The sequence below is a fragment of the Taudactylus pleione genome, unplaced genomic scaffold (assembly GCF_031769625.1).
Source record: "Taudactylus pleione unplaced genomic scaffold, aTauple2 ptg000121l, whole genome shotgun sequence".
NCBI classification, from domain to species: domain Eukaryota; kingdom Metazoa; phylum Chordata; class Amphibia; order Anura; family Myobatrachidae; genus Taudactylus; species Taudactylus pleione.
This window is the reverse complement of record NW_028284523.1, coordinates 786,511-813,961: the sequence shown is the minus strand read 5'-3', so window position 1 is coordinate 813,961 and position 27,451 is coordinate 786,511. Positions and strand designations below refer to the sequence as shown.

The window sequence follows — 27,451 nt, the reverse complement described above, 5'->3', positions numbered from 1 at the left end:
CCCAAGTTCTTCGCTATCCTATCACTTTAGTGGTAGTGAAGACCCTGGGTATGTAGACTAGGGGCCACTGGGCAGATATTCACCAGGCCAAACCCAAGAGCACCTTTGCTCTCAAGTATCTACAATGAACAGGGAAACTGAGGCAGAGTCTCGTTTACATGGGCAAAATGCTACCCCACTTCATCCTAACATGTAGCGACAATTTGAGTTAAAAGAATCGACTGGGTTTTTTATATATTTATTAAAAATATTAATAGTTCTTTTATACAAAGCAGCTTAAAATCAAGCCTTATAGATGACATCAAAGTCATTACTTAATGACGAAATGCTTTACTTTTATATAGACAAGTTATCCATAGCACAAAATAAATGGGGGATGTTATCATATATAAAGTGAAGGACAGCCAGCCATTCCTATTAATAACCCGGCTGTAGGAGCTTTCAGCTTATTCCCATCAAGACTGAGCTCTAAGATGCAAAAGATAAATAACATCTGTCATCCCTCCTCGCTCCCTCATTCTCCACACGTGTATCTGGCATGTCTTGCAATGTTTATGGACATTTTCAGCCTGTTCCGCTAATGTAAAGCAGATGCCTTGCATACTCCCAAAGAGGACATGATTTATAGGGGAACTATCATTGTCAGCAAAGACTCTTTTTTACACACTAAGGACATCATCATGACTCGGCTCAGACAGAAGCTGTTTTACCTGTGTATAACTGGACAGTTCACTGTAGTAGGCTGACCTGTAGCTGAAACCTACAGACTTAATTTGCTAACTATATCTATCTACTTACATTAGGTTTGAGCTTCAGTGCTGCACAAAACCAAATAGATCTCATTGGCCTTATGGACGCAAAAGGTTCAATCTCTAGCCACAGAATGAGGCTGTCTAACTGGCAGAATACAGGCAACACCTTTTAATAATTCTTGTGACCCCCAGGTACCTGATGAAATGTTTGCAGCCTCATACAGGGTACAGCACACAAGTGCAAGCTTAGCCAACCAAGCTGAAATGACCGCCCATCTTCTGTGAGTTTCATAGGGTCTGAGGAGGTCGGACTGGTCCACAGGGATACAGGAAAAATTCCCAATGGGACCCACTGCCTGAGGGCGTACCCCCTCTCCTAGGGGGTCTGGTTACAGACTGTACATATCTTATATTATACTGCATTTCCAGGATTATGGTGTATTCCCTACAATGTATTGTAGTTATTAATCTGGTACATAATCATACATGCACTATCAGTATTTACTATATATATATATATTTATATATATATATGGGCCCAGACCATACACTCTCTAATGGTAGCTGCCCACTCCCCCTCTAGAGGCTACTCACACCCCATAAGCATGGGCCCAGAGGCACTGCAGAGGAGCCTGCATTTTAGTGTCATCCCCTCCGAGGGTGATACCCAGGTGTGGCCCGCACCCCCAGTATGACGCCACCGCATGGGTCCCTACCACTTTATTCCCCCGGTGGTTCCCTTCATACCCCAGTCCGACACTGGGTCTGAGCACATAATCGTATTACCTCTGTGCACTCCTGGAAGTTCTTGTACAGCTCTATGAGACTCTCCCTGGATGCCTTCGTAGATGGAGACAGGGAGAAAGCATGCTTCATGTTACAAGCCCCAACCCGAAGCCGCCATTGTATGCAGTATGTTTCATATAGCTCCTCGATCTGCAGGACATACATAATTTGTTATACAGACTTATCACTAAATTCACATCGTAATCCCTGAATTGTAAAGGACAGCACACCAGAGACATGTAAACCTACTGCAGCACAGTAAAGATTCCATCCTGTGCTCAAAATGCAAATGATGTTATAAACGGATTGAATAAGGGTGCTAGGGATTGGCATTTCTCCTGAGCAGGGGCATAGGGATTGGCATTTCTCCTGAGCAGGGGCATAGGGATTGGCATTTCTCCTGAGCAGGGGCATAGGGATTGGCATTTCTCCTGAGCAGGGGCATAGGGATTGGCATTTCTCCTGAGCAGGGGCATGGCTAACCGACAGGTAGGAATGTGTCGGGAAAAAAAAAAATTAATAACATTGTCTTTTCTGCCATCAATAGCAGAGACCCATCGGATCTCCACCATTGATCGTTTTTAACCACTGATGATCCATGGTCACCCTCAGAGGATGCTTGTACTTATTTCTTTAATTAGCAGTTAATACAAAGAAAAGTTATCAATTATATATAGGAGTCATGAGATATTAAATAATGGTGGGGGGTTCCAGTTACCCGGAAACTTTCTCAAATCAGAACTATGATAACAGTAGTATACTGTACAATACGATTTTACCTAAACTGCAGCCACAACCCACAATATAAGGGACGGAAAACAGCTGCTATGCATGTCTAGTGGCAGTCACTAGAAGTTTACTTATGTCAATTATGTTATTTAATGTATATAAAATAGGTTATCCTGAGCAGTGCATGTTTTACAAATCTCATGTTCATAAATTAACACCATTAGTATATCTTTTAAAATTTGTCTGCCAGTAATGGATACACCTGTGCACCACCTAGAAGATCTGAAAAACATTCACTGTTAGGGGTCCCTGAGGACAGAGTTTTGGAAACACTAATATAGACCATCTACTGTACAGAGTTAATTATGAAGACTGTATTACAAACACTACTAAGTGTATAAGGAGACCAATGTGTACATATATTTCCAGGGTCAGTGCTAGGTTCTTCTGCACAGAGTAGGGGACTTGTGGAATAGTGCCCACCTTTAGCTCAGACAGGATGGCGCTACTGCCACATGTAAGGGCTGATCGTGATTGCTGGTCCAGTATATGTCTGATATATTACATACACTGCACTATGTATGGCTGGCCCTACTACTGCATCACACAGCTTATTGTGATTGCTGGTTCTGTAGATCTTATATATAAAATTCACTGGTCTGTTTGTTTGTCTCTGTCCGGTTATGCATTCGGACACCACTGCACCAACTGGGATGAAACCAATGCGAGGTGGTCCGGTTAGATCCTGGCCCGGTTTTAGGGTCTCGGTCGGACCTCCCTTTGGTGTATGCTGGGCAGTACTTTGACCCAGTGACGCTGGGCAGAACTTTGACCATGGGAGCCTATTCTGGGCCTTCCACTTGATGGATTTGGATGAAACTTCACAAAGGGGAGGTAATTGGTCTGGTATGCCTAACAGAGTGGTTGGGGTCCTGGTTGGACCTCACTGTGGAGTGCGCCGGTCACAACTTTGTCCAAGGGAGCCTGTTCTGAGCCTGGGCCTTCCCCTTCATGGATTTGGACGACATCACAATCACTTGAACAAAAATTTACAGAGTGGTAAAACTGGATTGCAGAAGACATACTAGGGGGTTGAGGTACCGGTCGGACCTCCCGTTGGTGTACCTTGGGCAGAAATTTGAACCAGGGAGCCTGTTCTGGGCCTTCCACTGGATGGCCTTGGATGAAAACTTCACAGTGGGGTGGCAATTGGTCTGGGATGCCCAATGGAGTGGTTGGGGTCCTGGTCAGACCTCATGGAGGAGTGCGCTGGGAAGAATTTTGACCCAAGGACCCTGTGTTGGGCCTTCTACTGGATGGATTTAGACGACATCACATAATAAAACATATTAATTAGATGATTTAAACCCGGGCAACGGCGGGTACTTCAGCTAGTATAGACTATATTATATACACTGCACTGTGTGTGAGGCCGACTGTAGCTTGTTACATGCTAATTATTTCTTCATGTGCTAGCCACACATACTCTAAAATGAAGCATTCGGAATCCCCCTCTACAAATCCTGCATTTGCCTGATATAAAAGCCATTATCCCAAAAAAATGAATTTCCGTGGCACGGTCATGAAGTAATGTTTTTTTCTGCTTTTAAACATGTGACAATATGAATAGCATAAAAATAAAGCATCAAACTGAGGTTCTTATGTTGTGTTAAATTGCAATTAAAACACTGTGTGTGCTGATCCTCATTATTAAGAGCCTTTGGGTGTCACTATAGGATAAGACCTGCTCCAACTGCAGACTAAACCCTAATTTAATTAATGCGAACATGACGAGCATGTCTGCCATACAATGAGATGCGACAGTCATTAAGACTAATGAAGAAAATAACAGTTTTTGGAAATATAACAGTTAAGGTGCGTACACACTGGGCGATAAAGTGGACGACTGAACGATAACGATATCGTTATCGTTCAGTCGTCCACTTTATCATCCATTTTTAACCCCAAAAAGATGAACGATAACGACGATGCGCGTTCCCTCGGGTCGTTCGTCATTATCGTTCATCGGGCTGACATGCAGGCCAACCTGACGATCTCGTCAGGTTGCTGCATGTCAGGGAATGGGGGAGAGAGCCCGGCGCTGAACGATATCGTTAATGATATCGTTCAGCGGCTGTGCTCAATGTCATGAACGACATTGAGCACAGCCTGCCGGGGACAACACTACACGATATCGCTCAGGGAGCATATCGTGTAGTGTGTACCCACCATAACTGTTGTTTATTATCTTCATAATTTAGCTACACAAGGTTAGGGGGCAATGTGTAGGACCAGTCCTGTTTATGGTTTGGTAAAGCCAATCACCTATTCTACCACTGATTGATATTTTGGACACGTGTTTCTGGGGTTTTTTTTTAGAATCAGTGAATGATATTTAATTTATCTCAACGACCTGACACTCATTATTAGTATTATTATTACCATCATTTATGTATATGGAGCCACAAGTGTTCCGCAGCGCCTTACAAAGTATATAAACAAATAGGTTAATATATATATTAATAGATTAATATAATATATATTGCTACATTAGCGACCATAACACCCAGATAAGCAACAGAGCATAAGCAACCAAGTGTTCGGTGCCCTAGTAGAAGCACAAGAGGGTAGAGGGCCCTGGCTCGTAAGAGCTTACATTCTAAAGGGGATTGGCAGACAAACAGGTGTGACACTGATCGGGTACACAGGGAGGAAGGAGCATCTTATAAAAGAACATTACGACAATACAAGTTTTGTTCTACAGAATACTTGGGTCGTATTCAATTAGGCTACGAAAAAGCCGTTCTTGGCGAAACTTGTTCGCCGATGACCTCATTTTTGAGGATTTGAGTTATCCCTGTATTCAGCGAAAAAGTATCACCTATGAATAGGTGGTGAGAAAAAGTGCAGAATTGGGGTTTTGGGGTGCAGACTTCCAAAAACCACCCTGCGCCCCTTGGACAGTCCCCCAAAGGTATTCTGTTTCAATAAAAAATTAAAAAGTACCTTAGGACACCCCAAAAAAGTACTTTCGTTTTGGGGCAAAAAAAAAAAAAAAAAGTTGGGGGACAAACTTCTAAACTAGCGAAATAGACTTAGGGGGGGTCCCCAAGTATGCCCCAGGTGTTTTTTTTTTATTGCAGTAGGTGGATTTTTAACGTATCTTAAAACTTCACATTAGCCACTTTAAAATATGCTCGTAACCATTTTCATGCACCCTAAATTTGATGGGTCTTATTATTTAAAAAAAAAAAGTAGCAAAATGCTATTCTTCACCACTTTCCCAAAGACGCTAAATAGCACCTATTGAGACCATTTAAAGACCCCAAATACCTTTAGCAGAGCTATTCGGGGGTACCCATAGTGAACTCCCATGTCTGAGCATCTTTTGGGGGGTGTCAAGCTGATTTCCCAAAAATGACAGGACTTTTCGCTGATTTCAGTTTCGCCGGGTCTCGTTTTCACCAATTTGGAATTGAATAAGGGGATACGCGGGGACAAGTGCGATAAGTTTTCGACCCTGAAAACTGTGATGACGCTCCAAATTGAATATGCCCCTAGGTCTTAAATGATATAAAACAAACCCAAAGTATTAAATTACTTTGTCCAAAATTGGTTTCACAACCAAAGGCAAAAGCAAAAAGTGACATGAACCATTTGGTTGAGTGAATGCAAGCAGCAGGTGCCAGGCTGACAGCCAGAGGCCAATCCCTGGTTTACATCTACTGCTCATAATACAGAGTGTAGACAAGCTCTGGAGATAATCAGCTTCATAGGTGAAGGAGAGGGGGTCGAGTGCACCTCTCTGTATGAGAAAGGACAACATCATCATTTTGTAACATGAAACTATACAGTGGGCCTGTGTACTGTCTGAAGACGTGTCATTTATAACAATGTTCTAATGGTCACGTTTGGCATTCTGGAATCCGGCAGAAGAGAGACTTATCTTACTGGCGACCTTGAAATTACAGGGTAACACAAATCAATTTCCTGAAAATAGTTTCAAATTCCAGTCAGACAAATGGATGACAAGGACTCTCCTAAATTATGGGTTACAATATAATAGAGGAAAAACTGCAGATAAGTTTGCAACAAATAACTAAGATAAAGTGCAGTCATGCATCACTGTCACACAGTACCCGTTTTCCTGTAACAGAATTTATAAACGACTGTAATTTAGGCTCCTCGCTTATCACATGCACTCATTCAGCTGTAGCAAACAATTAAGCACCATTCCTAAGGTTTGTAAATAGAGATGAACAGACAAAAGGTATAACACACAGTAGCCATGATTTGGGGATCAGATAGAACTACTAATGCTCTGATATGGTGCAGTATAATCTCTCAAGATGGTCTTGCCTGGGAAGGCTGCAAATTGCGGTAGGTAAATGTTAAATAAATCTGTGGCATACAAATCTGCATTCCTAGTTCCCCAATACACTTTATTTAATAAAGCATTTCACTGCCTCATTATATTGATGACAGTGCTAATAGAGAAGATTTTTACCCTCTATAGAAAGACTTGCTCAACGAACCCATGAAATACAGGACTAAACAAGCCAAGCGAGACATCTGAGATTGTCTTGGTTGAACCCGATCTACCATTACTAAAACCTATGATATCAAGGTGAATAAAAAAAAATCATTGTATAATTATAGATTAGAAATAGCAAATTCTTTCTATCTGGGACATTTGGTGAGTGAGCTTCCTATATGTGTAGCAGTCACATATTTCTAACTAATGGTTTTTATCAACAATACTTGGGGTTTGGGTCTAGAATTAAAGATAGCAACAATTATTCCGTGTTTGGTGATAACTTGTATTACTGCTACAGTATATTATACATACTATGTGACTGATTCAGGGGTGCAGGCAGTGTCGATGCTGAACACAAGTGGCTGAGTCACACTGCGTATCCGTCCTGAGGGTTACCGCCTGGAGGTGTAGAACGAATTTGGATTTCGGTGGGAGATTCTGGGTGGTAACGGGGGTGGATAGCCAGTCGTGGGAAAGTCGCGGTCAGTGACTGCATCTTAAGACGCAGTCGCTCTATGGCAAAAGAGGCAGTTGCGGCTGCAATAGCGAGCGCCTCTGAATCAGGTCCCATATGTGTGTTTCATTTCTCTTTCTTAGGTAGCTCACCTCATACATCATATACTGAAAATAAAGATTTTTCTCAATTAGCAATTCTGCAAATCCAGACCTCAGTTTTCCTTCATTATCCCTCTATCACATAAGAGGGTGCTGCTGCAATTGTGCAATAAATAATAAGGTTTTTCCAGCATATAATTTGGGGAATGAAATCACAGGGACCATCTGTAGGAATAGGACAGCTTGCCGTCACCACGGTTTTTTAAAGGTTGACAGACGTGATTATCGTTTCTGCAGCTCCAGCTTTGTGTGAAATTAGAATTTTGACATTGACCATGTGGACAGGGGTGCCGAGAGGGGGGGGGGCAGGTACTATTTATGGGCTTGCTAGAGGGGCTCGACGGGGGCCCGGGTCCGCCGGCGCCGCTTTCCTCCTCCCACCCACACAGCAGCCCAGCGCTGCAGTGGGAGAGTGCTCGCGGCTGCTGAGCAGCAGCCGCAGCAGTCTCCTATGCCTGTGGGGGGGAGTGTTCACACTGATCGCACCCCCCTCTGGCTTTGCCCTGGGCCGAGGGGCTCACAGCACCCCTCTCCCCAGCGCAAAGGTGGGTTCTTTTTTCTTTAGCTCAAGGGGGCATGGCCTCGCCCCCTTCACTTGGGCCCTCTACCCCCCTGCATATGGACATTCATCATGCAGATAGTGATGCAATGTCGACATGTTAGAATATCTACATATCGTCCCTGGTGCCCATTGGTGACTTACCAGCTCCTTACGGCTGCAGCTGCTTCTTCCGAGCCCAGCCAGTCATGTGACTTGATTTCAACGTCAGACCTCAGGTCCTTTCAGGAGAGTATCCCCTAACCCTAATCCCTACTCTATCCTCTAGTGCAGGGGTGGGCAAAAAGCGGCCCTCCAAGTGTTGTTGAACTACAAATCCCAGCATGCCTTGCAACAGTTTTAGCATGGCCGAACAGCGAAACTGTTGCAGGGCATGCTGGGATGCATAGTTCTACAACAGGTGGGGGGAGCGCTTATTGCCCGCCCCTACTCTAGTGACTAGCCCGCAGTCTAACCCTAAGCAAAGCGGCAGCTGGTGGAAGCCTATATACGAATATCGACGGCTGCAGCATAAGCATAAAGACGCAGTTTCGCTGGGTAAAAAGACACAGTCGTTGCTACATTACCATAGACTCTTGAAACGGGTCCATATTACCCACTTACACACAGAAATACTGTGCTGCTTGATCCAAAACTATTACACAATGGTTGGTTTACCCCTTTTTCATGATATGTACTATAGTCACATGCTCACTGGTAATCTTGGTCTGTGACATCCCCCTTTACCTTCAATATACATATATTTAGCTCAGGCCCCAGACATTACTGTATCTCTACCTGGAAGAACTATTACACTACTGTGATAAATACAAATGTTCGTTTGACTTAAATAATAATAGTGTTAGCTATTTAATGACAACAATGAGAAACACTAGGGAATAAATCAGACTATCATAACCTGCACTTCATATTACGTATATAAGGAATATTGCATACTGTAAGTAATTGTGGATATTAGGGTCACCTGAGATTTTAGAAAACTGCACAAAAGCACTAGCCTACAACCTCACGCTCTTGTCTGTAAACTCTGATATCACTATAAATTACAGCAGGAATTCTATTCTTCATATTTGTTAACTGTTATTAGTTCTAACACATTGGTGCATACTGTATGTACACATATTTGGTAACACATAGCAACCACATGCTGTCATTCTGCTGGTGCAGCTTAGAAAATGAAAGGATCCATCTGGTTACTACAGGTTACACCACCCTTACACACATTGTACGATATTATTAAAAACAATCTGCATTGAGTTCTGGATAATGCTAAAGTATATAGCTCCTGGAACTTGGTTAACCTCAAGTACTAAGCCATAGCTACAAATATTAAAAATGCATGGAAGGAATCCATTTGTCATGGGATATATATTTAAAGAATTTGTGCATCAGTACAGGCGACATCTGTCCCCCAGATGTCACAAGATGCTGTCGCCAGATCACACATTATACTTCTGCCATGAACTGGGCAGATTACTGTACATAAAGCCTTATAACAGATAAACATGTAATTAAAAAAGCACCACAATAAACAACTTACTTTACTAATGTGAAATTCCAGCTTCCTGATGTGTCTTTCAATAGAACGAATTTCCTTAAAAAATACACAAACAATTTTTTGGGTTTAACAAAACAAATGTGAGATATTCCACAGATCATATAGTACAAAGTAAAATAGATCAATCTCACACACATGATACATACTGTATTATATAGTTATGTCCAGACTTTAATATTTCACTTAAGGTTCCATCTGGCTGTCTTATTTGCATACACCCCTGGAAGGATGAGATGAGACATATCTTACGTACTATGGGGCCTAATTATCAATATTTTTTTTACTAAAATAATGTGAAAACAGGCGTTTTCCTAGAGATGAGCGGGTTCGGATCTCAGAGATCCGAACCCACACGAATTTCGGGGGTCTGGGGCGATCTGAGTGAAGCTAACTGCTGTGTTGATACTGCCTTCTATTTCTGTCGGTTATAACTAGGGATGAGCAGGTTCAGTTCTCAGAGAACTGAACCCACCAGAATTTCGGGGATCCAGGGAACCAAGCTCGGATTTCCCTACCTTCCCCGGATCCCTCACCCTAGGCAAACCTCGCGACCCTGCTGTCGGGACGCAAGGTTTTTGTATTGAGCGGGCTTAACGTTGATTGGCTGAGAGAGCAGTCTTTCATGGCTCTCAGCCAATCAGCGTTAAGCCCATTGAAAATGCACACATAAGAAAAAAGAGGATGGCGTCCGCCATCCCCCGCCGCCTGACACCGCCGGTACCCCCCGCTGCCGACACTGCCGGCACCCCCACTGGCAGCATCCCCGCTGCCGACACCACCGCTGCCGACACCCCTGCACTGCTGCCCCACATACTGAGGACACTGTCAGCGACCCCCACACTGCCGACACTTCCACACTGAGGACACCACCAGCATCCCTGCACTGCCGACACTGTCAGCACACATGCACTGAGGACACCGCTGGCAGCCCCGCTCTGCTGACACCGCCGGCACCCTTCATTGAGAACATCCCTGCACTGCTGACACTGTCAGTAAACCTGCACTGAGGACACCGCTGGCACCCCCACTCTGCAGACACCGCCGGTACCCTTCACTGAGAACACTGCCAGCACCGCAGCACTGCCATTCCATGTACTGAGGACAACGCCAGCAACCCCCGCACTGCCGACACAGCCAGTAAACCTGCACTAAAGACACTGCTGGCACCCCCGCACTGCCGACACAGCCAGCAAACCTGCACTAAAAACACCGCCGGCACCCCCGCACTGCCGACATCACAGTTACCCTTCACTGAGGAAACTGCCTTGCACCGCCATTCCATGTACTGAGGACACCGTCAGTAACCCCGCTCTGCTGACACAGTAAGTGCACTATTGGTGTATCCAACCAACATTGTATAACACACTGTATCCATGTTGGAAATTAGATGCTGAACTGCCTCGTTAGAGCCGCCCACTGTGTCACTTAGCTTAGTCAGCCAGCTAGCTGGATGCAACCTTTTGGCCTTAACTAGATGAAGCAAATAATATTGTGAGGTGGTCAAAATTGATTGGAAATGACTGGAAATATATGTTGTTGAGGTTAATTATACTGTAGGAACAAAAACAGGCCCATTTTATGTTATTTTAGCGGTTTTTATGATTTAAGAAAAAATCCAGATCCAAAACCAAAACACGAAAAAACAAAACACGGGGTGAGGTTTTGGCAAAACCAATCCAGATCCCAAACCAGGGGGGATCCAGATCCAAAACACGAGGGTCGGTGCATATCATTTTCACACGCTTTTCACATCATTTTATTATCACTTAAATGTTTTAAAAGGCTTCTGGAGAAGTTTTCGTAAAAAAACTACTCCAAGCTCTTAACTTCACATTCTTTTAGTAAGCAGATCGCATTTCCGATACTTATAATGGGAAATGCGATATGTTTCAGATTTAATACCGGGAGGGAGGTACTTCACCTACTCTAGTTCAGCCTTCCCTGCCTGCTGACAGGGAGAGCAGAGCACGGAGTAGGCTATTGTGACCAACCATGTGTGTCTGATAGACCACAGGCTGATCACAGTATAAAAAAAAAAAAAAAACACACTTACCTCAGTTCAGGTGATCAGTGACCTCCTCAGTGACCCAGTCATCTGTTCGGTAAGATGCTGTGAAGTTCCGGCAGCAGCCTCACTTTACTGCAGATATCAAATGAGTCATGCACAGCCTTCAGATGACCGGATCACAGAGGAGCAGGGGGTGTTAGCCGGCGGCACATGCCAAGTTTGAGTAGTATACAGCCAGATACAATGAATATAAGAACCATGTAGCCAATATGCCTAATAAGTCTTTGATAACAAGATCTCTAGTAAGGGGGTTATATGGTTAGGTTAATTGCTGACACTTACTTTATCCAGATCGTAGAAGTAACCCTGAAAAACATGAAAAAGTCAGTCAGTGACTATATTCAGAACCAAATCATCACAAGCGAAAACTTAATGGGGTCTTTCCAATAAAGCTAAAGGAATGCAGAAATCCGTATTTGCCTACTCTTCCGGAATGTCTGGGACACTCTAGAATTTTGGAGAGTTCTCCCTCACTCCTGGGAAAGCAGGGAAGCCTCCCGGAACCTATGCAATTCCCTAGTAAAGTTGGAGTGGGGTTGATGCCATGACTCAGGGCTTAATGCTCTCCTGTACATGTCCCTTGGATATCCCAAAGCGAAATCGCAAATGTCAGCAAGTATGGATAAATCTATTTAACATAATTCATGATGGGTAAGCATAATAGTATTAACCCACAGGTGGGCAGACTGCAGCTCTCCAGCCCCCGAGACCTAAATCCTAGCATGCTGGCTTCCAGGTTTTGTATCAAACTGTAGTAATTAGGAATCATTTTAAAAAAATGCAAGTTGATCTAAATGAAAACTAGCATTCACAAATGTACAACTAAATATATCTGCGACAAGGCTGTCATCATGAGAAACACATTTTTCTTGCTAACCACCAGACTTCCTGTAACTTGGTAATTCTATTAAAAGTCACTGCATGGAGTCCTTGAGAGCCTAAAAATGGTTGATAACGGTAAAAAACAGCTGACTGTGACATAAGATAAGATAACTATATACAATAATCTCGGTCATTTATATTTACTCCTATTATGGTATGGGATGTTCTGCACATACTGTGCATCAGTGAATGTTATATGTTATATGCTATCAATTTGTATTTTAGTTTTAGAGACCAAGGCTACATAGAGTCCCAATGATTTTGGAGTGAATAGTTAATTTTGGTTGAGACCTTTTAATCCAAAAGCATATTTTCTAGACTGTCCTTAATGCCAGAAGAAAAAGCACAAATTACTGCTGCTCACTGTTAATGCCATTTACAGAGACATGAAACTACACCCACAGCTACACAATTTCATTAGGAGCTAAATGTTGGGACACCTTGTGGGGACAGAAAATATTTTTTTTTTAAATAAGACATGGGGCTAAAAAATAAGAGAAATTACTCAGTCTGTGGTGTCATCAAGGTTAGTCTTATTAAAGAGAGACGTCTAGTTTCCAAGTTATTACACCTTGATAAAAATACGATTTATTGCTTGCATGAAGCATGTGCCTGAAGCAGTGTTCTAGTTAAACGTGTTGCTGAAAACCCTTACGGCTTACCAGTCTGGAGTTCCTTTTTATGTCTTTTTGTTGGCTGGCCAGGAAATCCAGCTGTGTTTGATGTTCTTCAAGATACTCGCTGCAAAATTAGCCAAGAGTATTCCAATTATTTTTATGCAAACCACAACACAGGTCACAAATTTCTAGGGGAATAACTGAAGCTAATGAGCAGCTTTCCAGATTGTAATCTTGCTATCAATCCTTTAGAATGCCTAAATTTTTTAAGTAAACTTTAACAAACACATCAATATCAAATATCAATATAAGTTTATCCAGGGTGTAACTAGAGATTGGAGGACCTGAAAACGTTTTAGTAAGCGCTCGAATCATATTACTGATCAGGTACAGAACCTCAAAACTGTAAACATATGGTAGGAAAGCTCCACGCTGCCTCTGTTTACTGCCAGTAGCCGGCAGGCACTAGGACCCAGAGCGACTTTCTACAAAAGGCGCGACCTCCAACCTTCCGTGTATGCGCAGCTACACTGTGCTTCTTCCTTTCCGTCCATACAAGCTTATGGGTGTGCCCCTGAGGTACTGCGAGTAATGGAGAGCCCACAGAGACCCAAGTTCCAACATATATCACCACCATTTTTCTGAGATGTCAGAATCTAAACTCTCTAATTAATTGAACAAGTAACAGAATATAATGTATCACAGGTATGTGGTGGACATATATTACGTCAAATTGTCACAGTAGGTCAGGTTGGAAACACTTTGGTAAATAAGCATTTGAGAATACTAATTCAGTTTGGTTTGCCGCAAACACCACATGAAAGTGGTTTTTAGTGGATATTGGATCTATTCACTGTGGTCTGCCAGTACTGCAGTTCCGTAGAACTCTATGGAGCTGCAATGTGTCCCGGTCTCAAGCACTGGAAAGAGATACATTCTGGAGCTTATTCCCAATAGGCAGCGCCATCTATAGATGCCATTGCGTTAAGAAGCCCATAGGATTCCATAGGCAGAGTTCCCCTGAGAGGGATCTGTACCTACAGTATATTTCAAGGTTGTTGCTGTCCAACTATTTGCCTTTGGGCATTGGACGGTGGATGAGAGAACCCTAGGATAAGGCACATGAGCAGGAAGGAAAATAGAGAGAGGCACTTCTGCTGTATATATGAAGTTAGCCAAATGGCTCTCTTATACTATTGCATTGCAGGGACAGCCCTGTAAACCAGATGAGAGCGCGCCTGTATTGCTCCGTTCAAAGTGATGATTTTGCAGTCCCATCTCCGCAGACCGGGTACCGCTCAAAGATGTGTGTTTTGCCGACTCAGGGCTTGTTCATAATGTAGCCCATCAGATCTTCCACAGATATCTTCTATAAATCTCGTGTGAGAGCCAATATCGAGAAAAATAGATTGACTGGTCAGTCGGACATTCAGAAGGCTCACTGACGTCAATACTGTGTCCGATAACATCAGGCCCGAGAGGACACCTCTTCTAGTCATTCGCCTGGTGACTCTGTGGGTATTTCCATAAGGGGCGTGCCCTAAGAGGTGTGATAAACCTGTCGGTGGGATTACATTTGCCAACAGATGACATCTATTCAGAGGGGAACACGGGGAATAGCGGAACTCCATGTACCTTTACAAGTATAACATGTAGTGAAGTGGGGACATAGGTAGGATCTCAGTTCTGTTATTCAATACTAACCCCACATCCATGTATAGAGGGGGACTTAATGAATAAATATTAATATCTATCAGCGTTTGTTAATAAAATTGCTAAGCAAATTATATGTGAATTTACAGTAAATCCTTCCAGTAATATATACCGTAGCTAAATGCCCTGATATATTTATCTTAGTGTGATGTGAAAGTAAGTGATTTAAAAGTTATTACTGTGGACTTCTAAATAAAACATGAAACTGGGCAGTGAAAAGCAAATTATATAATAAAACATACACGATTTTTTTAATTATTGAAGTGTAAAATAATATGTTTGGGCTGGAAAGGGAGTACTAAGTGGTAATTTTGGAGCCTAATAAAAATAACTAAATTTACTGATAATAAAAATTGAAATCCAGTCATAATAGCAAGGGTTGGTCCTAGAAATTGGACTCCGAAGTATTAAATTTAGAAACGTGAGGTAGAAAAAAGTGACGTGGATGTTAATTGGCAGGGGTGAGCGACATTCATAATCAAAATGTGTCTGTCTGAAAATATGTGAAAATGAATATGGTGAAGATTGTGATAAGATGTGAGAGGAGATGGTTACTGAGGGCCTGATTCAGCAGTGCGATTATCGGGAATCTGTGCGTGCGCAGGACCCATTCTGTGAGTGTGCAGAATGGGTCCTGCTAAGACGTACGCAAGTCCTTGCATGCCTTTGCCTGATTGACAGGCAGAGGTATTTAAGAGGCGGTGCAGGATGGGGTTAGCCGGCGCTCCCAAAAACGGGGCATGTCCTCCCCGTTTTCCGGGAGTGGCCAGTCCAAAGACTGTGTGGACATACGCAGTTTTCTAGGCTCGCAAGCCGGCCAGCCTGAGTAAGCAGATGGCCGCGATGGTGATCCCAGCCTCCGCCGCACTGCTGGGATCGCAAATGCAGCAGGGAGTGTCATACACTTGCATTATTGCAAGGATCACCTGCATGCAGCTTTGCAAGAGCGATCCTTGCTGAATCAGGCCCTGAGTACGGAATGTTTAAAGTTTAGGTGTAGGGAGAAAAAGGGAAAATAAGCTATATATTCTATACAAATATATTCTAACTAAGGGCAAATTGCGTACTGTAATTGAGGCATTGCAGTGTTTTAGTTAGGCAAGAAAACTCCATAATTTATACTATCATTCAGGCCTCCTGGCAAAAGTGCTCTTAGTTTAAAAATCCAGGAGCTTTCCTTGTTAGGGAGGTCCTTAGTGACGTCACCTTCTCTTATTCCAAGATGGACACATTCCAGACCAAATCCTCATATGTGTTGGTATGCTTGTAGTAAAAATGCTTTGCCAGTAGTTTCATCTTCTGTTAAAAGATGGCCACATTGTGAATAGATCCAATGTGCTTTAGAGCCCTCCATTGTAAAATGTGGGTTGTCATACCAAGGCATTTTACTTGGCAAGAGCATGTGATACAGTATAAGACAATTATGGCCTTACAATTAATAAATTGTTTAATTGGTAGAAAGTTGCCGAACTTGTCAAGCACTGTATCCTTTTTGATTATATGTATTTTACATGCATTGCATGCTCCACAAGAGTATATGCTAGTTCTGGATGGAGTTTTATGAGGTGCTCTTATAAAGCGGCTTTGGACTAGTGCACCTCGTAAATTGTTTTGCAATCTGTGAGTAGGACCAGACAATGTTTTTGAATTATGGTTTTTATTTCCATCCATTCTCGGTAGAAACTGCAGACAAATCTAATTTCTTTGTCTAATTCAGGGATGGGGAACCTTGGGCCTGGGGGCCGTATAAGGCCCGCAAAATAATTTGGTCTGACTCTCTAAGCCTTTTTCTGTTAGCCTCATCTGGCTAGCAGCCAGAATCTATGCAGCAGTGCCGTCTAGGGCATCCTTAGGACGCTTCAGACAGTCACACCACTGCCCTTACAGCTCCCCGGAGCATCCGCAGGTTGCTCCAGCCATTGCTGTAATCACTGGTGACTGTGGCCCCGCCCACATACGGCATCACACGGAGGGGGAGGGTGGCCTGTACAGAGCCCATAAATAATGTTATATATATCAAAATGGCCCTCTGCAGAAAAAAGGTTCCCCACCCCTGGTCTAATTCTTTAGGAGGTTTATCCTTTAGGGGCTGCCTGTTGATTTTGATCATCTTAACTATAGCCTTTTTTCCCTCAACCTGGAAGATAATTCAAAGCACTTTTCTTCATACACTTGTTGGTCCAAATAATTCATTTTTAAAAGGAGGACTTATCCATTAGGAATGTTTCCTATAGGAATTATCCTTTGGTATAGTGTGAGCTTGTCTCATATAGTAAGCTGTTGGTAGCAAATTGTTTAACAAATTATTAGATGTGGTATTTGTATAAGAATATACAAGAAAGAGATTTCATAGGTTAGTTTTAGGTTGAGGTCATTGACATTAAGTGAATAGATAGTGTCTCCCTGTGGCCATTCTAAATCATCAACACGTCGTCAATGTACCTATACCAGATGATGTTTTTGTGGCAGTCTCCTTTTTCTCATTAAAAGACCATTTCCCTCTCCCACCATTGTTGTACCTCTAACTAGAATGAAATACTTATCAAATGTGACAAATTTGTTGAAAAGTTATGAAGTTGAGCAGGTCTAAGATTAACTCATGGAAAAGACCAAGTTCTTCCATGGAGAGAAATATCATACAGCATTGATGCCCTGATGTTTGATACTGGTGTAGAGAGTCTCCACGCCCAAGCTCACTAGCAGATGATTTTTGTTCCAACCAAATTTTGTTTATTTTCTTCAGGATATCCGTAGTATCCTGAACATATGACTAGAGCCCCAGGACATGGTGTCTTAAATGTATCAACAAAGGTACTTGCATTCTTTGAAAGTCCACCAATACCAGAGAAAATGGGTCTGCCAGGTGGTTCCCTTAAGTTCTTGAAGACTTTGGGGAGTAAATAAAATATTAAAAGTCTTTGGACTGTGTTACTTGCAGGAATCCATTCTCTTGTTTATTGATAGCACCATCCAATGCGCCATCAATTACGCAAGTATATCTTATGACCAAATTTCAGTGGGGTTGAATATGATTCTCTTATAGCACTTATTGTTACTCAGTTGCCTCAGAGCCTCCTCAACATACAGATCTTTAGGCCATAGGACCAAATTGCCTCCCTTGCTGGAAGGTTTGAGAATGATGTCATCCCGTTTTTTATGTCATTAAAGCCTTCCTTTCTTCTTTTTTAATTATAGAAATATTTTGACAGCTCAGAAAAAAACATTTTATACCATTTATGTGCCTTTTAATATTTCGACCAACAACAGAAAATATTTTCTGTCAGACTTAATGAAATTCAATTATACTGTGATACACACAATCAGTTTATAATAATAAGCGATACTTCAGGAACTCAAAATCTCCTTATGCTGGGTACACACTGGCCAACATATCAGCCTTTCAATTGAACGGCCAATATATTGTGTGCTTCAGCCAGTGTACACGATATGTCTGTGAACATCGTTCACATACTGATCACGTTGGCTGTGCAGCACAGCCGATGGCAGATATATCTGCACATTGTGCTGTGTGTATGGGCGGTCAACCGACTGCTCGTACACTTGCTGCACAGGCCACCGGGTAAGGGGGCGCAACACAACCCCCAGCCAGATGGAAGTGATGTTTGTTGAGTGTGTATGAACAAACGTCATCTGCAGATATATCCTCAGATCAGTCGATCTGCATATATATCTTTCAGGTGTGTGCCCAGCCATACGATAGACTCTATTGCAAATTTTAAGGAACAATTTAAGTTCAAATAAAAAAAATGTCTTATGCTGCTACATATTTATTTTATTACTATAAATAAAAGTTACATTTTAACAAACTTCACATAAAGAGTGGCCCCAAATCTTACAGGAAACAATCTGTTTGATCAACAGGTTTTGACTCTGGAGAGCACCACCAACTCAGTAATGTAGTGTTTAATATACAATTTAACTTAACCTTTATTGTTGGTATTAATATTATTTAATAAATACACAAGTCCTGTGCAGGAATCTGTCTGTATGTGGGCAAAGCGCTGAAAAGCTGATTGCCATGTGTAGCGCAAGCTCTAGTCACATGATAGACTCTGCTGAGAGACACAGAACCAGACACAGTTAAATAGCTTGCTAATGCAATAGGTCTACAGATGAGAGGAAGGTGTCTGAACGTCACATATATGTTAACATAGAAGCTGCTGGTGGTCTCAACTTTACATAGGTTTTCGATCCATGTCTTCATGCCGGCGAGATTGTGCTTTAATGAGGATTTCTAAAGGAGATTTCTCAAAACCACACATAGTAAATACAGAAAACAGCCACTAAGCAATGGAAGACAAATGCTTTGAACAGAGAGTTTCAGTTTAGTCCTTTTAGCTATAATAGCCCCCCGACACACACACAATGAATCATATAAGAGAATTCCTTTTATGGAATACCTCCTATCTCCACTCAAGTATCTGCAGGAATAATCTGTAGTGAGACAAGATAATAAGATAATATTGTAACAATAGCTTGCTGGGAAGGACCCAAACACAGCGCAGTTCCACAAAAATGCAACGATCACAAACTGGTCTTGATTTCATACTGGGAGCTCAGTAAAGTAGAAATACTAATAGCAGGTCTAAATTTACAAGTAAAATCCTTTACACTTCATATTCTGGTAACAGGATTTACTTCATCTGATATTATGCAACATAGATTCCTTAACATTCACATATATATTAACCAATACGCAATTTAAAGAGGAGTCTATACAAGTATGAGCAGGTTGGGTAGAAGGAAAGTTTTGGAGCACAGGAACAGGATTATGTATTATCTGCTTAGATAATAGAATAAATCCATGCAGATTAATTAACTAATTTGCATAGGTTTATGAAAATGCCTATATGGTTTAATGAATGAGATGGAGGTGCACCCTCCTTAAAAAAAATATATACATACATACACACACAGTATATATATATATATATATATATACACACACACACAAACACATATATACACACACACACGCACACACATACACAAACTTTAATTGAAAAAATAACTATATAAATTGTTTCTAAACAGACAATTAGTAGACATACAGCAAACAAATATTACTATATTACATATATATATATATATATATATATATACACACACACATACATATACACACACACACACACACTGTATATATATTGGTACTTGTGTACTTTACGGACTTATTGCAGAGAGAACCCAAGTGCCCTATACTCATTATTATTATTATCAATCATGGTAATGTCTAAATCCCCTTCACGGAGAGGACCCTGATGTCATTAGCCAGTGTCCAGCGTCATTCCCTACCATCCAAGTGGGCATAGAGGGGGAAAATAACCTTGTGGCGAGCGTAGCGAGCCACAGAGCCCGAAGAGTGGGAGCTCAGCGGCGTATCTATAATGGGTGCAGGGTATGCGGGGAACATGGGCCCCTGGGTCCAGGGGGCCCCCGCACCGCTCACCCTGCACCCATAATCTTACTTACCTCTCCGGAGTCCCACATCGGCGCGGGGGTCTGGGGCTGTAAAACGACTGGAAAGTGGCCGTGGCGGCCATTTTCTCGTCGCTTGCGCAGTACAGGGAAAATGGCCGCTGCGGCCATTTTCCCGGTGACCTGTGCAGACACTATAGACTCCGGGCACACACTAGTGCCCAGAGTCCATAACTCCGCCGCTGGCCGCGAATAGCTTAGTGCGCTGCCGGGTGGAGAGGAGGGGGCCCGTGTCGGAGACTGCACACGGGCCCCCTCCTCTCTAGAAACGCCCCTTCCGCAAGGGGACAACTTTCTTCTTTAGGTGGGGACAACTTTCGGTACTTGTGTACATAAAGTACACAAGTACCATTTAATGAGTCTGTAAAGTACACAAGTACCTATATATTATATAATATATATATATTTTTTTTTTAAACGGCAGAATAAAGTCCTGACCAGTCATAGAAAGGTCTAAGACCACCCATCAGAATAAGAAAGAGTAGTAGAAAAATTATAAAATAAGACAAAGAATCTGTCTGTTTAATTAGGGGATGGGTATGTGGAAATATCAGGTGTGACAATAGATTAAGAATTAAGGGGTCTATTTACTAAGCAGTGTTAGGAGACAGAGTGAAAAGTGATAAGAAAGTGATAACGTGCCAGCCAATCAGCTCCCAACTGTCATTTTTCAAACACAGCCTGTAAGATGACAGTTGGGAGCTGATTGGCTGGCACCTTATCACTTTCTTATCACTTTTCACTCTGTCTCCTACCACTGCTTAGTAAACAGACCCCTAAGGGCTATTTCACACATGCCGGTTTTGGCCAGCCAGGCAAGAACCGGGCGGTAGCCGGACAGCTTTTTTCAGGCACTCAGTGCCTTTCATAAGCAGCGGCTTTGAGCCGCTTTTTATGTGAGGGGTTGTTTTTTTCTTATTGGGCATGCGCAATAGTAGCTGCTGCTGCACAAGCCCGGCTGGCAGAAGCCAGCGTGTGTGAAAGGAAACATTGTTTCCTTCACACTACTGGCGTGCAGGAACGGCACGGCCACGGCACAGCACCACCCTGCATAGTCGTTTTTTCCGGCTATATCACGGCGACCGTGCCGTGTGAAAGGAGCCTATCCTTTCCCTGCAGTACGATATTTCACAGCCGGTTAAATACCGCGCGGCTTTTTGCCGCCCAGTCAAAACCGGCATGTGTGAAATAGCCCTAAGAGTAGTCACTCAGGATAAAACTTTGCACCAGGGTCATAGATATGTTTCATAGTTTGCAGCGTAATCAAAGTATAAACAGCAAAAGGTTCTGATATTTCAGTGCAAGGCAAAGTTGACAATGGGAGTTGACAGTGAACAGGTTCCAGTGAAGCACATTTCTTAAATACTCAAATATTTAGACCTTCCAATAATATTATGCTTGTACACAAAAAGTGAATTTAGAAACAAAATTTTAGAACAATAATTATGAAGCGAGATATCAGCAGTAAAAAAAAAAAATGTTTGTTGTATTTTTCAGAAACCGTCCTAACCTCACTATTTACTTGCTTCCATTCCTGATTACCAGACTTTCCTTAGGCTGCACCCAGTTTGTGGAATACCCTCACATGCACAATAAGGCACTCATCTAGCCTTTTCTGGCAGCTGATTAAGGGCTCGATTCAGACACTCTCGCTAGATGCATTCGCACGCACCAAGCGTATGCAAATCTGGCAAAGGCAGGCGATCGCACGGCAAGGCATTAACACGCCCACTATGTCTTGGCGTGCGATCGCTCTGTGTATGCAGACGCCCACCAACCTGTCTTAAGATGCCCCACTTGCGCACGTCATCTCCAGGAAGTATATGCAACCATCGGGAGCGAACGGAGCGCTTGTGGTTGACCATACCCTACCGCAAGCACTTCACTATAAAATCCAGCCAGGTGACGTATACTATGATGCAACGTCTTAATTATGCACTCCTCTGAAACGACATTGAGACGCTCAGGCACGCCTGCGTTCGCACCTCCACTCCCCCGTTTTCTCAGACCAACCCCTGTCACCACCCACAAACGGCTTCTCCTGTCACTCACTAGGCTGGGCAGTCCATGCGCAGCGAGCAAATTTTTCCCGATCGCTCGGACTGGTTCACACACTGTGATGCATACGCAGAATGCAAAAATCGGCTGGCTGCGTGCAAACGCTTCCTAGCGAGCGGGTCTGAATCGAGCCCTAAATCTTTTTACCTTCCTAGGCTGTACTACCCGATTAACACCCCTCAATACATATAAATATATTGTTAATCAACTGCCTGTGAATACCACACCAGGAAGTTCTTCTGGCTCTCCTGTACTCTTACATGCAGGTAATAGGAGGCAATGGGGTCTATTTACTAAGTGTTAGGAGAAGTGAAGAGTGAAAAGGGATAAGGTGCCAGCCAATCAGTTCCCAACTGTCATTTTGCAAACACAGCCTTTGAGATGGCAGTTAGGAGCTGACTGGCTGGCACCTTATCCCTTTTCACTCTTCACTTCTCCTAACACTGCTTAGTAAATAGACCCCAATGTCTCTGATTACTTTCATTCGCTTTACAATAGTCACATTCAACCTGTGGGCCTGAGCCCACAGTATAATCTCAGAAAATACTTTTGATGATCAGCAGTTCTACTGTGATGTATTTACAATGGCACACTGGACGTAGGGCCAAAGCAAAATACCACTATCAGGTAGGAGACTCTGAGAATCTGTGCTATACTAGGTCAGTCCTCTATCAACATTAGATTGAGAATATATATTCTTACTTTAGTCCTTTTCTTAAAGCATCAAATATCTTCTTGACTTGGTGAGGATGGGGGTCCAGTCTGATCGATCCTTTCCTCAGAGACGGGTATAATTTCTCAGACCGGACTGATAACTTTGACTTAACAGAACTTCTCCGAAGAGACTGCCTGAATAAAGCAATCAATACTGTAGTTATAATAGAAGACCAAAATAATGGCTTGTTTAATAGCAATGATATCAATTGATCAGATCTTAATACAGCTTAGCTCTACACTATTCAAAACTGTGTTATCTAACTACTTACTACAAGCTAACAAGTTAACTTTAAATAAAGTAACTAAAAATAGAATTCTCAGATCATCAACGTATATAAAAAATGTTCCCATACTATTACAGGAATGAAGATTTTCATCATGAAAAGTAACCTTGTTATCTATCTCACTGCAAGCTATTGTCCTTCATATAAGACATTTCCGATATAGCTTCCTGCAATAGGGTTAGAGACAGGAAGTCTGTTGTGCATCAGAAAAATCCATCTGCATAATTTAAACCTTATCTCAAATAGCTTTGGTTCTGATAAGCCCTTAAATCTTTTGTATACATATTTGTGATTTGCTTATATAAATCGGACTGCAATTTTGAGCTTAGTGGTCCTCAAAAAAAGATCTTCCAGTTCAAAACAAATATAATGTATTTCCCTCCCCAAGTTTCCATCATCCCTTCTCCCAGTAGCCTTGTAGACTCTAAAAAAGATGTATGAGGACGGTGCAGTTATTAGCGTGATCTGGTTTATATCTCACACACAATCACCTGAAGTTTGCAATGACATCTGTTATTCAGCCTGGAGATATTGTTACATTATTCCCTATGCCGGCTTCCAAGTACCTTCTCGTACATCATTTCCTAAAAGTTCACTAGACAGCAGACGTATTGATTTTACAGGCTTCCTGGACTGAGTTTACTGCTATATTTCAGTATACATTGCACTTCTGCTGAATTAAAGGATATCAGAAATTATTTCTGTAAGATCTATATACATATTCCTGTTGGGTTGTAACCTTAGGCAGTTAGAAGGTCTATCTGGAATAATGCTGAATTACGATCAATTCAGTGGTTTCCTGAAAACACCTGGGCCGAAAAGAGATTTAGTAAGCCTTGTAAAGTTGCTTTAGATGTCACACAGAAGCACCTAAAATCAGAAAAATGTTGAAATAATCTGAAAAGAGACTTTACAAGGCTGAAGCCTCATCAGTCATGATGCACCATATGAAGACCAGTTATATAGTGGCTCCACATAACCAGTTAGACAGACTGTAATGTTTTCCAGAACTACAGGTCTAATGAACTATAGGCTCGCTCAGCTGGAAAGTACATTTCATTACTTACGAGGTCTTTCTAACTTGTAATGTACTGAAACCAGCAAAGGACCTGCTCCGGCCAACCCCACCAAGACCATCGCTAGAACTGAACCTCAACTTCACAGACATTCTTGCCGGAGGCTCCTAGAAAAAAAAAAAGAGAAAAAGAATCTAAGAAACTTATGGTGAAAGTAAACCAAAAGCAATTATGATGCCCCATGGATGCCACATTTTAATTGTGCTTTCTTTTATCTACTTTACATTATTCATAAATAACATGGATTTAAATTTAAGCAATTCTATAATGGAGTAGTTCCCATTTAATGACATTTCTAACACTCGTACATTATTACAAACTACATACATACTACTAGCCATTCGTTCTTATTCTTTAGCGATTTCCTTAACACCAGGGTTCCAAAATGCAAATGAGAGGGAGGAGTCAGAAACAGCAGGCAACCTAGTCATGTAAATAGAAAGTCTTCTCCTGTTCTGTAACTCTTGGTAGCTGGTTAAAGGTTATATTACAAACTTAATTTGTGTTTTTGAACTCATTTACAGATACATCCTTGTTGGAAGTTTAGCAAACGGTAGTTCTGTGTAGGGTCACTGTAAAACAATGATAATTGGTGGGCAATGCTTGGTGGTCTATCTCGGGGTCAGAAAATAGCAAAGGGAGTATACAAAACGAGCATAAATCTAGGGTTAAGTTTTTCTGAAAACAACCTAAAATTATTACTGGTATTTAAAATTAAACTGTAATTACAAAAAAAAGAAGTATAGTCCATGAGGGAGATCCGATTCCAGGTTATGTTGCATCACATATCACCTGTTACAGGTACATAATTCTTAATACAACCAATCACTGTACGTGTTTAAAGGAGAATTTCAAGCAAATCCCCCCAGTCCCTAGACAGAAGAAATGCTGGAGTCCCATGCTCTGAAACCTTTGCAGTTTAGGAATAACATCCACAATACTGGTATTAATTACCTAGTGATCTAAATATATGGGAAGTGGGAGTTAAGTTTGTATATGGAGGGTTCCCAGCTCCCACTTTGGGAAGTAGGAATAAGGGACATTTAGTAATTATAACACGCACACACACCTGTTTATAGTGAACTATTTCTACAGTTATAAGTTCCAACACAATGATCAGTGCTTAATGTAAACTCTATAAAATTACAGAACTCAATATAATGAAGGTCCCATGCATCTCTGAAGAAACTGCCATAATCATAGTAAAACTAGATACGGGTTTTCATCTATCCAGCCAGACTTTTTGAAGACTTCAATCATTCTTGTGAACTTATTAAGACAGGAGATCTGCTAAACATCCCGGGCTAATGTTTATCATTGCATTTTAAATCTCTGCCATTTATTCACCGTATTAAATTAGTGACAATGAGCAGTCGCCATGCATGGCTGGGCACATCACCACTTTATGCAGTAGTCTAACATCGCAAAATATAATGCAAATATCTATGTGGTGCAGAGAAAAATCAGAGATGCTGGTCGCCAGAAGTTCCCAGAGAAACCGATGGAATGACAGCACCTCGTCGCCATTATCACTAATCAAATACAGTATTGCCTCCAGCAATGCAGCAACCATAAAACATTCCAAATGTGACAGTTTAAATCGGCTAAGAAAACAGATAGGAAATAACAATGTTCATACATTAAAACTTTAGAAATAAATTTCCTAAGCCTTGGATGGCGATAAAGTGAACAGAGATAAAGGGGTCTATTTACTAAGCAGTGTTAGGAGACAGAGTGAAAAGTGATAAGGTACCAGCCAATCAGCTCCCAACTGTCATTTTTCAAACACAGCCTGTGAGATGACAGTTGGGAGCTGATTGGCTGGCACCTTATTACTTTCTTATAACTTTTCACTCTGTCTCCTAACACTGCTTAGTAAATAGACCCCAAAATCCCAACCAAAAAGGACTGCTTTTTGGGGGGAAATCAGTCTGTACCCCCCAAAAAAAGCATAAGTGACCCTGGAAATCAATACAGAAGTGTATTAATAGCTCTAATAAAAGTAATTAGGGTTCTTAAATTGAGTTATATGCATATTTGCATAAATGTGGAAAAATATACTAAAGCAATCTATTTTGTGAAAAAATTGCTGCAGTTACTGTAAATTGGGGGTACATATAAATGGGTACTAGTTTATTTTGGAGTTTATAAAGTGCCTTTTAAAAAAAAAACTTTATAAAAAACACCCGCTGCAGCCCCCTGCAATCCTAAAAACACCTGTCCTATCCATACAGCTCCCCAAAATACCTGTCCCAGTACTTTAGACACATTTTCCATCACTTTTTACTTTTTTTTCGCCCCAAAAATGACATGACATTTTTTAGGGGGTATTTCATTTTTTTTTTCTTTTCAGTTTCTTTGCGTTAATCGTCATTAGGGGGGTGTCCAAAGGGTTCTGAACCAAGTCCCCACATTTTTAGCCCAAAATAGAGATTCTGCCCATCTTTCTTCTGCCTTTGGGTGGAGAAACTTTTTTGCCTGTTTTAGCCTATGCAGTTTTCGCACAGACGAAAACATCCTGGAATTGAATGGATCGATACTTTGGAAAAAGGCAAAAACCGTTTTTCACCTCTAATTGAATACGGACCTAAGCTGGTAAGTCGACAGATTTGAAGTCAGAAGGCTCTAACTAGGGGACAATTCCAAAAGCAATGATAAAGGTCTGTACTGTCTTACTGACAACGAGGACATCTATGTGAAGAGCATGAGCCCATTAAAACAAACATAATGTGGACTAATGTATGTCCTGAGGTAGATATTGCAAAGTAACTCCCTGTAAGAGCTACAAGGGAGGAGGCGACCCAGGAAAACAGCGTAGCCATTCAGGTATACTTGTTCTAATTGTGTCAGTGTCTAATTTATATCGTAGAATATTATAGTGAAGGGAAATTGCCATACGGCAAGGTGGAGGTTGCGTTAGAAGCATATCCAATGGGTTTTTCCAATCTAAATCAGAGAAGAATTACGAATTACCTGACTAATATAATGTTGACCCTGATAG

General features: G+C 41.8%; 1 protein-coding gene across 1 annotated transcript in view; it reads right to left on the bottom strand.

Moving 5' to 3' along the window:
* Positions 1-27,451, bottom strand: part of RIPOR3 (RIPOR family member 3) — a 225,174-nt gene that overhangs the window by 95,418 nt on the left and 102,305 nt on the right. Inside the window, exons 2-7 of the mRNA XM_088472128.1 lie at positions 24,442-24,557; positions 23,076-23,222; positions 13,149-13,227; positions 11,887-11,910; positions 9,519-9,572; positions 1,539-1,688 (exon numbers count right to left, since the gene is read on the bottom strand). Of these exons, the coding sequence (XP_088328254.1) occupies positions 1,539-1,688; positions 9,519-9,572; positions 11,887-11,910; positions 13,149-13,227; positions 23,076-23,222; positions 24,442-24,542 (555 nt within the window). The 5' untranslated portion in view covers positions 24,543-24,557. The remainder of the gene's footprint in view (positions 1-1,538; positions 1,689-9,518; positions 9,573-11,886; positions 11,911-13,148; positions 13,228-23,075; positions 23,223-24,441; positions 24,558-27,451) is intronic.